General features: G+C 42.0%; 1 protein-coding gene across 7 annotated transcripts in view; it reads right to left on the minus strand.

The window, feature by feature from the left end:
• Positions 1 to 454: 454 nt before the first annotated feature.
• DPYS (dihydropyrimidinase) overlaps positions 455 to 14,922 on the minus strand; it is a 95,181-nt gene continuing 80,713 nt past the window's right edge. For 5 of the 7 annotated variants that reach the window (XR_012416586.1, XR_012416585.1, XR_012416587.1 and 2 more), the window contains 2 exons: positions 8,994 to 9,124; positions 7,241 to 7,650 (listed from right to left, as the gene is read on the minus strand). Coding sequence is in view for 4 of the 7 variants with exons in the window: in XM_045398583.2 (XP_045254518.2) it covers positions 9,008 to 9,124 (117 nt within the window). In the remaining 3 variants the exon portion in view is untranslated. Of the gene's footprint in view, positions 2,334 to 7,240; positions 7,651 to 8,993; positions 9,125 to 14,922 lie in introns of those variants that run through there. The other 2 variants (XM_073999276.1, XM_045398581.3) reach the window with 1 other exon arrangement.

Here is a 14,922-nt window from a genome sequence, read left to right on the forward strand (position 1 = left end):
GGAGACTGGAAGTCTTATAGTTTAATTGGCTCATGAGAAAACTGGAAAAGAAAACAGCAAGGTCTATTTCTTAAGCGGTTTCGTAAATTACCTGAGGAACAAGATTGTGCTTCGGTGTACCTCAGTGGTTAAAATAAGAAATCACTCTTTTTTTTTTTTTTTCTTGAGATGGAGTCTCGCTTTGTTGCCCAGGCTGGAGTGCAGTGGTGTGATTGTAGCTCTCTGCAGCTCTCAACACCACATCTAGCTAATTTTTGTATTTTTAGTAGAGATGGGGTTTTGCCATGTTGGCCAGGCAGGTCTCAAACTCCTGGCCTCAAGTAATTCACCTGCCTCAGCCTCTCAAAGTGCTGGGATTACAGGCATGAGCCACTGTGCCCAGGCAGAAATCACTCTTTAAGCCAGTGTATTAGTCCTTTCTCATGCTGCTAATAAAGACATACCCGAGACTGGGTAATTTATAAAGGAAAGAGGTTTAATTGATTCACAGTTCTGCAGGGATGGACAGGCCTCAGAAAACTTAGCAATCGTAGTGGAGGGAGAAACAAACACATAATTTTTCACATGGTGACAGCAAGGAGAAGTGCCAAGCAAAACGGGGGAAAGCCCCTTATAAGACCATCGGATTTCGTGAGAACTCACTCATTGTCATGAGAACAGCACGAGGGTAACCACCCCCATGATTCAATTACCTCCCACCACACATGGGGATTATAGGAACCACAATCCAAGATGAGATTTGGTGGGGACACAGTCAAACCATATCAATCAGGGAACCCACAAAAGTAAATAGGAGGGCAATAGTCTATCGCTATTGGCTGAAGAGTTTGTTTTGTCTTTCAGTTTTAGTGTTGTAATTGTAGTATTGAGCAGCAGTGGCCATCAGGTGTAACTCAGAGGAGACTGGAAGTTTCTAAGATGACATCAGATGGTTTCGTCCTGCTTTGATGTAGAGCAATAAGGCAGTCAAGCTCAAAGAAATAATAGTAGCTGTCTTGATTGAGGGCTCACTTCGTGCTCAGGGCAATGTTAATTGCTTAAGTCTTAGTTAATTCTCCCTCAAAACCAGGAGTAGGTATTTTACAGATGAGACTCGTGAGGCTGAGCAAATTTAAGTAATTTGCCTAAGTTACACAAGTGGTAAGTGACAGAGGGAAGTTTTGAATCCAGTCAGTTTGATTCTAGATTTTGTGCTCTGCACCCTTCCCTACACCGCCAGTGGCACCTCCTCCCACGGAGGTGAAGACCGGGAAGCTGAGAGGGGAGCTGTAACTTGCACGAGCCCCACAGGCAAATGGTGCGGAGCCGGGGCTAATGCCGGGTTTCTGTAGTCAAGCCCACTCTGCATCATGGGAAGTGCCCCTGGCAGAGGCGCTGATGGGCATGGGACAGCCCAGGAACAGCGTGTCCTCATTGACTCTGCTTCAAGTTCAGTTTCCGGATGACTGTAGGGCCGGTGTGACCAGGCCTCCACTGGTCTGTAGCACTTTCTCGGCAGCCGAGCGACCCCCACCAGGAGAAGCAGCCCACTCAGAGGCCGTTGGCACCATGGGTCTCTCCCACCCACCGCTCGCCAGCCTCCGTTTCCCACCTGTGCTCTTGACTTTGGTTTCAAAAGGGAAAAACATCAAATTTGGATTCAATTCTCTTAAATAAGATGTTTAAAAGAAAACAAAACAACCAACCTTCAGGCTGCTCCAAGAGAGACGTCCATACTGAATGCTAGATTTCTCATAAAGAATCAAATCTGAGTCCATGATAACTGCCACTGATTTCAGAAAATCATTTCTTATGCTTTGGCTTTTTATGTATTAGTAATTGGAGAAAGTTTTTAGCAAGACTGTAGAGATGAGATGATACACTTTAGTGATATTGGCTTGGAAACTGTTTACTGAAAAGACTTAATACACCTTGGAAACTCCTTTCCATGTCATCCTGTGTAGCTTGAAAAGTTACAGTTAAGGGACCTCTCCGTGCCTCAGTTTCACCATGTATAAAGTGAGAATAATCTCAGTGCTTGCCTCATGTTGTTGGTGGAAGGATCATGTGAACTAATGTTTGTAGAGGGTTTGGGGCTCGTTAGGTGAGCCCTTAATAACTGTGAGTTCCTGATATTTTCTCCTGGGCTCTAATGATGTTCAGGTTCTTTTTTCTTCTGAGTTCTAATGATGTACATCATTCAGGAGTGGGTTATTTCCAAAGTCTTGACTAACAGATACATTAGAGGGGTGATGTGAAGTCAAATGGACCAGAATTCATCTCCTGGGCCACCCACTGACCTGCTGAGTGCCTCTGGGCAGTTACTCAACCTCTCTCAGCCTTCATTTTCTCATCTGTTAAATAATAATAATATAAAATAATAATAATTTGTTAATAGTAATAAAATAATAATGATTATTTATAATATTAATGAAATAGTAATATAATATATAATAAACAATATAAACATAATATATAATATATAATATATAATAATAATATAATAAATAATATATACTATATTATTTATATTATATATAGTAGTATATTATAATAATATATATTATATTATAATATATATTATAAATATTATATAATAATATATTAAATATTATATTATATATAAATATTATTTATATATAATATTATATAATATATTATAAATATATTAATAATTAGTTATATTAATTATTATACAATATATAATTAATAATTATATTACATAATATATAAAATATATAATAGATAATACAACATATTATATATATAAATATATAATAAAATAATAGTAATAATATTGCCCTCATAGGGCTGCAGAGACAATTAAATGATGGCATCTATACAGACCTTAGCACAAGTCTGGGCACCTAATAAGGGCCTAATAAATATTATCATTAAGACTCTATTGAGCACATTTATAAGTTTTATTAAAGAAAAAGCTAAGGTCCTATGTGCTTGTGAAGACTGCATCCTGTCAAAAGGCAAAAAAAAAAAAAAAAACTGACAAACAAAACAAAAATATAAACCACTGCTTGAAAACACCCTGAATGCTTTTTCACTCCCGCAGCTGGTTGTGCAAGCTCGCCTAAGCCCACAGTCTCAGAAGGCCACTCCCCAGTGCCATTTATATGTTTACAATCACCATTAACACTAGGATGGCTCTTAAGACAAATGGAGTCCTGACCCCTGGACACAAATAATGATTTGTAGTAGTGTTACTTTTCTTTCATGAATTATTCCTCTCCTCCTCCTCTGTCATCTTCTGTTCCCAAGGTTAATTCATTCCCTCATTAAGGATTTACTGAGCACTTCTCTGTGCCACTCCCTGTGCAAGGCATTTGAGGACCAGTGGAGCCAAACTAAGGAGTTTGCTTCTGTGTTTTATAAACAGTTGGTGTTTAATAAATGATGGACGCTCTGTGTTTCTTTTTTTTTTTTTTAATTTTAACTTGTCCACAGATATTCTCCAAAACGAAGTAAAGGGAGAAAGTGCATTTGACAAAAATAAACCTAATTAAATATTTGCCTTCAGGGGGCTCTGTATTGGATACATGGGAATGAAAAGAGTGGCAGTCGTAGTAGGGCAAGAGAAGGAGACAAGGCTGAATCTGTCCACCACTGAGGGAGAGCTGAGGCTTTGCATGTGCCATCCCAATGTGTCCTTTCAACCATCCCGTGAAAAAGAGGTATGATTAATTACTCTTACTTTTTCAATAGAGAAACTGAGGCTCAGGAAGTTTACCTATCTTGCTTAACTGGCTCTTGTGACTTTAAAGCCTCTGACAAGTTCTTAATCATTCCCCTATAGGATACTGCATCATGTACAGAGAGAAAGGAGAGAAAACAGCCTGCTGTAGTTGGCCTGGATGCTGACATTGGGACCTGCTGCACCTGCACAGGTCACTTGAGAGTGAGGCTCTACCCATTCCCCTATTTCAGTCTGCACTCCTACTCAGACAGCTCACAATGCCAGCGCCTGGGACCCAGGCCCACTGACCCTCTCCAGGCCCGCCTGACGCCCTCACCCTGTGCCTGGGCTCACTCATCCTTCCCATTCTTGGCTTCCATGCTTCTGCAGCTGCCAAAGGAGTTGGAACTATAAAGCATGGTGAACTTCCCCACAGAAAGAGAAGAACAGTCTACTTTGGCAGTCTCTGGGTAGCACATCATTTATTAACTCACTGCATGGCTATTAACACAGTCATCATAGCTAGCACTTGTTGACCATACAGTCTGGGCTTCGTAATCTTCACGGCGTCCATGTGTATTGGGCAGATACCCTTATCATTCTTCTCTTACAAATGAAAAAATGGAGGCTTAGAAAGATCAATTAATTTACACAATGAAAAGGAGCTCAGCCTCATTAGCGCTCAGGAAATGCAAATTCAAACTTCAATAAGATCCCTTTACATGGATCTGAATGGCAAAATTAGTAAATTGGACAATATCTGATATTGATGAGAATGTGGAGCAACAGAAACTCGTACACTCTCTTAATGAGGGCATAACTCACCACTTTGGAGGACAATTTGCCATATTTAAGTGAGGTGAGAAAGGGCCCACCTTAGGATTCACCAGTCCCACTCCCCTGTCCTAAAGGCATGTGCCCTGGAGGAGCTGTCACACATGTCCATGAGGAGACCTGCACAGAATTGCCTATGACAGTGTTGTTTGTGATAGCAAAGAATGGAAACAATCTAAATGTCTATTAAACAAGAGAATGCCTAAATAGATTGCGGTGTGGTTATTACCATGCAATCCTACACAGCAATACAGTAAATAACCAGAACTAGGCCTATGAAAACAACTCCCAAACATGTTGACCACAAAAAAGCAGGAATCAAGACAATACATACCGTGTTGTGCTTTTATAAGATTTCACCACATGCAACAGCAATCCCCAACCTTTGCGGCAACAGGGACTGGTTTCATGGAAGACAATTTTTCCACAGACTGGGGGTTGGGAGGGATGGTTTCTGGATAAAACTGTCCCACTTCAGATCATCGGGCATTAGATTCTCATAAGGAGCACATAACCTAGATTCTTGCAAGCACAGTCACAATAGGGTTTGCCCTGTAAGAATCTAATGCTGCCGCTGATCTGACAGAGGTGGAGCTCAGGCAGCAATGCTTGTCCGCTGCTTACCTCCTGCTGTGCACCAGTTCATGGCCCAAGGGTTGGAGACCCCTGACATACAAAACAATGCTTACAAATATGTACATACATAGCAAAGGTATAGGCTGGGTACAGTGGCTTATGCCTGTAATCCCAGCACTTTGGGAGGCCAAGGCACTTGAGAGTTTGAGACCAGCCTGGCCAACATGGTGAAATCCCATCTCTACTAAAAATACAAAAATTAGCTGGGTGTGTTGCAGGGAGCCTGTAGTCCCAGTTACTCAGGAGGCTGAGGCATGAGAATCACTTGAACCTAGGAGGTGGAAGTTGCAGTGAGCTGAGATCAAGTCAGTGCACTCAAGCCTGGGTGACAGGGCGACTCTGTCTCAAAAAAAAGAAAAAGGTATAAATGATGGACACTGGAATAAAACAGCAGATCAGGACACTGGTTACCTTGGGGAAGGAAGGGGCAAACCATAGGGAGACAAACACAGGGGACTTCAACCGTATTGCTGAAGTTTTATTTTCCACACTGGGTGATAGGTTCAGAGATGTGGTTGTGTTAATTTTGATGCCTTTTGTATGTTTCAATAATCTCGTATTTCAGTTTTAAAAATTTCTCAAGGCCTCATCGTTAGTCAATAGAGGAGCCAAGTTTAGGGCCCACCATGAACACATGGTTCCCTCCCAATCCATCACAATACCTAGCGGAGGAGGGAGGCAATGGAAGGGGAATTTGGAAAAGGAACTTTACTCATTCCACCTATTCTTTCTGCAGACCTTAAAAATGCAATTGGTTAATGACAAATCTTTCACTGCATAGTGAGGCAGCCTTGAAAACTATGGTATTAAATATTAATAGCTTGAATTATGTTTTTCTGTTGCTTTGTATTATTATTTAGACCTATCTTTCCATAAAAATATTGCAACAAAATCTAATAAAAGCAACAAAGGGATTTCCACATTCATTTCAAATGTCTTTATTGATGCAGAATCCTATAGCTATTTCATTCTCCCACACAGATCTATCAAATAGATAATGACCTGCGCTCTCCATTTAAAGCAGCCTTACACTAAAATGTTCTATAAAGTTTGTCCCTATTTTGTTGAGAGTTCTCACTAAATTTATGAATTTGAGAACTGAACAGGAACTCCTTCACTTCCTCCCTTATCTGAATATTAATAAATATCCATTGAATACCCATCAATTGCATGGTAGTCTGCTAGATGCTGCTGAAATAATAGTGAGCCAGACAGGCCCTGTCCTGGAGAAGCTTTCAGTTTCCTAGAGGAGACAGACAAGTAGAACAGGTGTTATAAGGCAACAAGATAAGGCATGGTGATGGGTGTATGCTTGGCCTCCTATGGAGGAGCATGTCAGATCTGGGTAAGACTCTTAGTGAGGTGCTATTTCAGCTGAATACCAAAGGATGAGTGGGAATTGACTTCGGGGTAAGAAAGCAATTTATATATTCCTTTTGAGAGGATTCAATAGTCTTATTGTAGACTTCCCATTGTCAACCAAAGTAGAGGAGAGAAATAAATATTTTAAAGTATCTCTTAACCTGAGAAAAAAGAGCTGTAGTTTGATTGAAACAGAAGGATTTTCTTCAGGTGCAGCTCACTGTCCTTTCTCTGTGTGCTCAAAACAAATCAAAATTGGGTAAACTGAATTTCTACTACCCTTTGTTAAATGTACAAATATACTCCTAAGTGAGTATGTTGGGGGCAGATGCACCTGCAAGGAGAGCATAATCACCCCAATTTTATTCCCTGTTTTAAAAATCCTGCTTGACCTAGTTACCCAGGAGAAGAAATCTAATCTTAGCTTCTCTGCACACACAGAAGGATCATACCATAGACTAGGAAGCGTAGGGGAAGGAAGGTATTAACGTAGCATCTTTCAGCCATGCTGATTCCATTTAATTCCCTCAAATCCCACATTCATCATTGTGATTGGATAATTTGCCTTGGACTTATTTTAAACTTGAGCATCTAATTTGATTAGGTGGGATTTTCTGAGACTAGATTTCCAAAAGTTGCTGAAGAGACATGGCCAGGAACTCATGCTCTCAAATGAAAACCAACCTCCTAGAATCTCAATCCCACTAGATAGAAGGAGACACAAATAAATCAGATAAGATATAAAATGAAGATCTCAATGTTTATTAATTACAATAAAAAGTAAAATCACAGAGCTTTTTTAAAACTAATGTAACCATTTTCTTAAAAAAAGAAACTATTTAAACAAGAAAATGATTTTTAAAAATTCTAAGTAAGAAATCTAGTACAAGCAAAGATGACATTTTAAAGTATCATCAATGAATTTCCACACAGCCTTTCCATCACAACAATATACATTTATACCTTCAATCTTATGCAGCAACAAAGACACAGTGAGAAAGACAGCAATTGCTTCTGAAAGAAAATCAAAGAAGTCTAGAGCGGTGATTTTTTTCTAAAGGATCCCAGGGAGTCGAATAAGGCCTGCTTCTCCATCGGTTGACAACGTTTGGCTGTGAAAGGAATGGCAGCCTCCTTTCCTCTGATTTTACCTTTGAAGAGAATGAAAGGAACTCACTGTAACATTCTCCCTCACAAAGAGATGCAGAATTCAAACCGAGCCCCCAAGAAATGCTATAATCAAAGTAAACACTAATCCTGCTCCTATAAATGTCATTAATAGCATGTTATAGCATTCAATCGCATTTCTTTCTCTTACTAATCTTTCCCTGAATTTTTAACAAAATCATCTTGGATTAGAAGAATAATTCTGGTAGTCTGAAAATGACAAAAAGGTTGAGACCTTGGGCTAGATAGTCTTGTTAAACACACACCGTTCAATAATGAAAGTCATGGCATGTAGCACAGAGGGCTTTGCCATTCAAGCCCTCATTATCCAAATCCCTGCAGGAACAGGATTTATGCAGGGAACAAGAGGTTGTCAAAATGTGAAAAGGTGCAGTGCTTCAGTATGTAGAAAGCCAGACCATTGTCAAACTGTGCCTCTCATTAACACAAATGTCTAACCAGGTCCATTAGGTCAACCTCTGGGGTTAAGTCTTGTGCAGATGGCCACATGTTGAAATGTCTGAAAACATATCACACATTAAAAAAAAAAAAATTAAGAGTCTAGCAAAATTGCAAAACTGGCAAAATATGTAGATTTCATGAAGTCAGTGGAAGTGATATTAGGGAGATGCTAAAATTGCAACAAAGCCACTGTTAAATGGGGATCTGAGAGAGCAGGACCAGAAGACAATTGAAGAAAGAAAATTGACAAGGATGATGATACTAGACACTTCAGAAAAGAAAGATCAGCCTGTCAAAAGACAGAGAAAACTGATGAAGTGCTCAAATACTTTTGCAAAAATGACTGCATCTGTAATATTATTTCCAGAACTAATTGTGAAATAATCAGATACTATCGAAGAATTTTCCTGGAGGATTATACCCCCTAAAGCAACATTTTATTCATTTTTCATTTATTCTAAATTGTAGAATACCGTTGTATTTACAATATGAAGATTTGTTTCACCAGATAAGGTCCTAATCCATTTGTAAATTTTGACCATGAAATTGTACTCCCTGTCTTAAGTAGTTCCCTCTGTATGTTATCAGCCTCCTTACTGCATCTTGCTCATAGTTGATTCCCCAAGGCTGTATTGAATGTTTCCTAACATCTCAAAGAATGACTCTCTAGCAAGCCCAAGGCCTACTACAATCTGGAAGCCTTATCTAAATGCTCTGCTTTGATCAGTCATCCCTGGGCTCAATTGTCCTTGAGTCTTAGATCACTGTGAAGCATCTGACCTTGGTCTCTTCAACTCTTATGAGGAGAGATGCTAATTTCTTATGCTCTCACGCAGGAAGACTTTTCTTGTCCACAGTCCCTTACCGACAGCACGCACTTTAGGGGTGGGCCTGTTTCCTGGTCCCCACTGTGGCATCTTCTTTTGTCACTCTGGATTTCAGTGTGGCGACTTCTCCCTTATAGGGTGCACGCTCCACAGGGGTAGGTGTGCAAGTCTGAAAGAGAACATTTCATTTCTCTTTTGTGGTTTATTTTCTTGAGTTCAAAGTTAAGTGTAGCTCCCTTTAATAATTTGAGAGCATAAAAACCATCTTGTAAATTTATCACATGCCTCCCCATCCCCTTGGCCTTTCAAAGAAATTCCTGGCAACCTTGAGAATCTGGATTGTCCCACTTTTTGTGGGTACTAATCTGCAACAGACAGAGGCCCAGGGACACTCACTGGGGCCTCTGCCATATCCTCATGCCCTTCTGAGTCCCACAACTGTCTCCTACTGTCCTTTCCAACATCTGACCTTTTCTTCTAGCTCCAATCCTACTTGCCTGAGTTTGCAGTGCTTCTTTGTACCTCTCCTAACACTCAGAGCAGTTGCTTCAGGTTCTAGCAATTGTGTGTGCTTTCCCCTTTCCTGACTGTCTCTGTGCATTATGAATTGTCCACAGAATCTCACTTCGTTGGTGACCGACTATGCAGCAGAACCCTCTGCTGGATTCAGCTAGAGCTGTCAGTGCTTGAGCAGAGTTTTGAAATCACACACACACACACACACACACACACACACACACACACACACAGATAACAAATTACTGTGGGTCTCATCTTGACCACCAAAACTGATACATTGTAGTGATCAACAGTGTGACCTTTGAAGTGAGACAGATCTCAGTTAGAATTCTCCATTTGCCATTTACTACGTGTAGGAAACTGACAAGTTAATTAATGCCTCCAGGCCTACTTCCTCATCCATGAAATGGGGGAAATAAACCTATCTCTCAGATAGCTGAGAATTTCCAGAGCCAAGCATTTTCTTCATTCATTCCACAGATATTCACTGAGCTCACACAGCCCCAGAGAGTATGCCAAACACCAAGGATCCAACACAGAACAAGGCCCGCAGCCCCTGCAGCCACAGAACTTGAAGCCCAGCACCAGGTGGGCAACTGAGTGCTCAGGAAATGGGGGAACCCCTGCCCTTCCCTCAACAGGCTGCCCACTTTCTGTATCTGTCTAAATGCTTTGCTGGACTTCCATTTTGGCTCACTATCTACTCAGTCCTTGATCCCTGTCGTCATCTTGAGGAACACAGACACCAGGAAATGAAGCGCCACCCTCCCGTTTCTACCACCTTGGAGCACCACATCTGAAACCTTAAACTCACCTAATACCCCACTCTCTGGCCTCCTCCTTTCCTCCTGAAAGGAAGGAAAGGGCATCCTCCCTTTCAGGTCTTTGGTCCCTGTTTTTTTTGTGTGTCTTTTTTCCTCTCCTGGCTTTACTTTCCAAGCCAGACTGCATGAATATCACTTAAACCTGGGGTGACTGTACAATTTATCATCCAAAGTAGGACACTTCTGAACATGAAAAGGGCACTAAACATAATTAACATAAGTATAATCCAGGCCCATCCGAGCAAACCAAGATTTATGTCCTTCTTTCAGCTCGTTCCTGCCTATCACCTAGAGGGCTTGCCTCCTCTATGCTCCTCTTGGCATTCATACTCAGCAAAGCCTATGGCATTCAAAGCCTATTGATTTCAGTTCAATCTTCAGGCTCTCCTGCAGTGAGCGCCTCTGGAGCATGTGACCTAAGTGAGCAGACTTTTGTGCTGCCTACTGTGTGCTGTATAGCCCTCCTCAGATCCCACTCCGTCTCCCTCTTCCTACACTACTTCCTTGAACCTACACTACTTGGGATTTTCAGCTGTTCATTTTTTGTCTGTCCTGGACTCCTTCTTGGGAACTGACTGCCCATGCCGGTGACTCAGGTGGGGCCATCACACACAGGGCCTGTCCTCTTCACTCAGGGCTGGGTTTGCTCTACGGGCTGCTCCATCACCTAGAGGATGCTTCCCCAGAACCCAGCTTGCAGGCTCTGGGAACATGCACCACCCACTCCAGGCACATCAGAATCCTTCCTGGTAGCTCCTGGTCAGGGCCATGCTTTTGCATGGGCTAGGCTGCCGCTCTCACTGTTGTGTAATTATCTGACTTCTCTTTTATTACTCAGCTCAGCTAATCATCAGTCTAGGAAACTTTGGCCCTCTGTGCCCTATGTACTATCTTGCTTACCCCAGGTTTCTGGAATAATCTGTACACTTGTCAGTCTCCCCCAGCAGACAGAGGGCTGGTGTGCTACTCTCCTTCTCCATAACAAGCACTCAATAGATATGGGTAGAAGGGATTTTGGGGGAGGGAGGTATGAAGGGGGCTTCCCATCTAAGCCTGCTTTCTTCTTTTTGTGGTTTGGCCTGGCCTGGGCTGACTCAGTTTCTGTCATGCTCTTTTGTTGTGCTGCATCATTTATCTGTCCTCCAGGCTGTACTTTTCTTTTCTTTCTTTTTTTTTTTTCTGTTTTTGAGATAGAGTTTCACTCCATCACCCAAGCTGGAGCACAGTGGCATAATCTCGGCTCACTGCAAACTCCACCTCCTACGTGCACACGATTCTTATATCTCAGTCTCCCAGGTAGCTGGAATTACAGGTGCACACCACCATGGCCAGCTAATTTTTGTATTTTTAGTAGAGACAGGGTTTCGCCACTTTGGCCAGGCTGGTCTTGATGACTTGACCTCAAGTCATCCACTTGCCTCAGTCTCCCAAAGTGCTGGGATTACAGGCGTGAGCCACTGAGCCTGGCCTGGGCTGTAATTTTTCTGTGGCCGGCTGCTACAAACTGCTTTCTGGCTGTTCAGTCATGGAGCCAGTCATGTCTGGCTTGTCACCCTGGTCACGCTGACCATCATATGTCTCTGACCCGACTGGCCGGGTCTAACCTGCATACCGTCTCTCTCTTGCCTGCCTCTGAGGCTCTGGGCGGGCCAGGTCTGCTTTCCTCTCAGAATAGCCGTGGATGGGAGCCACGCCTGCGTGCACGGCCACCTCCGAAATAAGCAGCCGCCTGTCAGGAGTCTTGTGCTGCCTCACACTCCACAGTCTTTTCCTTTGATAGATAAGTTGACATAAATCAAAGACAACTTAAGTTCTAGTCTCAAGCCTCTCAGCCCTTTTAACCCTTTAATATTTGCTCATCCTTAGAAGTGGGTCACATAAGCTCTATGATGGCTAGATTCATGCCTTCTTCATCTTTGTGCTGTCTGTCGCTCCTGGCATTGTTCTCTGGGCATGTTTTAGGACATCACTAGATGTTCACTGTGACAAAATGGAAAAGTGATGGCACTCCTGCAGAATCTGAAACCATCACTGCTGTTATTCAAAAGTTCAGCTGCACATTTGTTTTCTAAGTAGACTTAACCTCCAACACTTAGCAATGCTTGTCTTATTCCTTCTCTCTAACGACAATGGCAAACCTCTGTCTGAAGTATGAACTGCCCAGCCTGACACAGACCCCAGCATATGGCAGAGCCATTGCTTAATGCATGTACTTGACACTAGCAGTCAGGGTCAAAATAAAGTGAGCCTCTTTCTCTGGCATCCTAGATGAGTATGGCGATAATAAAGACTCCATCCCTATTCTCCTGGCCAAAAGCATACCTAATTCTTAGAGGACATTTATGCAGCATAAAACACAGAAAAAAACCAGGATGAAGAAACAGAGTATTCTGGATTGAACAAAGACAGCAGGTTTCTCTTCTCGCCTTCTGGGACTCCATGTTCTCCTGATGGTCTTCCTGCCTCACTGGTCAGCCTTCTCAGGCTCCACTGATGCTTGCTCTTCTCCTCCACCTCTGAAGGTTGGTGGGCCCAGAGCTCTGTTGTAAGCCCACTTTCTTCTCTAATATAATCTCCTTGGTGACCTTAGACTCGCGGTTTTAAATCTATATGTTATGATTCCCAAATTTTATCTCCAGCTTTGATGTCTCTTGATCTCCAGACTCCTTTATCTCCTTTGTGCTCATTGGCTACAGCACAAAGAGGTGTAAAATTGTCTCAAACACAACTAGAACAGAAGCACCATGAACCACAGTTGAAACAAGTAGAATGTAAGCTCTTTGTGATCAGACTGGCTGTCTTATTAATGCCTATATCCTCAGGATCTGGAATAGTGGCTGGTGCTCCACAAACATTTGTTAAATGAAGGGAGATTTCTTGACTGTAGGACCTCTTGAAATTTTTGATGATATTGGGCAATTGTATCACCTGAGGGTAACATAATCTAAAATTATTTGACAGCTTTCTCAAGGAATACTTCAAGAGACTCAAGTCCTGAGAACACACCATTGGAAGGCTAATCTGATTATGGGGTTTTTTTTTCCCCCTAGTACATGCTGGTCAAGATTAGATGATCACACCTTGACAGCAATTCTTTCCATCTTGATGGTATCACAATCAAATAAAATGACTTGAGGGTAAAGCCACGAGTGGCTGTTGCTGTGGTTTGAATGTTTGTCCCCTCTCAAACTCATGTTAAAATTGAATTGCCATTGTAACAGTATTAAGAGGTGAGACTTTTAATAGATGGTTAGGCCATGAGGACTCTGCCTTTATGAATGGATTAATGCTGTTATCTTGGGAGTGGATTCCTTATCAAATGACAAGTTTGGTCCCTTTGGCTCTCCCCCTTCTCCTCTCTTTGCCCTTCTGCCATGTGATGCCTTCCTCGGTGGGATGACACAGCAAGAAGGCCCTCTCTAGATGCCAGCTCCTCACTCTTGGACTTCACAGCCTCCTGAAATGTGAGCTACTAAATGTCTGTTCATTATAAATTAACCAGCCACAGATATTCTGTTATAGCAGCACGCACAAAATATAAGTAATACAGAAGACATAAGTGGCATCTCGCCTAGCAGGACATTGGTGGGTAAATGAGAATTGAACTTGAGTTCTCGGTATCTGATGATACTTGTCATTGTGACAAATTAATAGAGAGATGGAAATGATAATTATATAATTTGTGGTTCTATAAATAAACATTAATTCCAATTATCATTACACTTTCATAATTGCAGAAATGCTTTTTGGTTAGGTAAACAAGGAAAAACGAAGACATAAGTTGATAGTAAATTTAGTCATATTGGGCTCGGCATGATGTCTCACACCTCTAATCCCAGCACTTGGGAAGGCTGAGACGGGCTGATCACTTGAGGTCAGGAGTTCAAGACCAGCCTGGCCAACATGGTGAAACCCCGTCTCTACTAAAAATACAAAAATTATCCAGGTGTGGTGGCCTACGCCTGTAGTCCCAGCTACTCGGGAGGCTAAGGCAGGAGAATTTCTTGAACTCAGGAGGTGAAGACTGCAGTAAGCTGAGATCATGCCACTGCACTCTAATCTGGGCAACTGAGTGAGACTCTGTCTAAAAAAAAAAAAAAAGAAAAGAGAAAGTTAATCATATTGACTGCTGAGGATGGAATGTGCTGGGATGCTAGATTTTCTTTTCTTTTTCTTTTTTTTTTTTTTTGAGAAAGAGCCTCACTCTGTTACTCAGGCTAGAGTACAGTGGTGCAATCTCAGCTCACTACAACCTCCACCTTCTGGGTTCAAATGATTCTCCTGCCTCAGCCTCCCAAGAAGCTGGGATTACAGACATGCACCACCACTCCCGGCTAATTTCTGCATTTTTAGTTAGAGAGGGGGATTCACCATGTTGGCCAGGTTAGTCTTAAACTCCCGACCTCAGGTGATCCACCCACCTCAGCATCCCAAAGTGCTGGGATTACAGGCATGAGCCACCAGGCCCAGCTGGATGCTAGATTTTCTGAAAATAGCAAGATCAACAGAGAAGAATCCCAAAGGTATTAATTATTGAATGCTGTTCGTAGAGGCTAAGATACTAAAATATCAATAAAGACAACAGAACTTCCAAATACCAAACAGCAGATGCTGGGTCAACAGC

Source organism: Macaca fascicularis, chromosome 8 (assembly GCF_037993035.2).
Source record: "Macaca fascicularis isolate 582-1 chromosome 8, T2T-MFA8v1.1".
In the NCBI taxonomy this organism is placed as follows: Eukaryota; Metazoa; Chordata; class Mammalia; order Primates; family Cercopithecidae; genus Macaca; species Macaca fascicularis.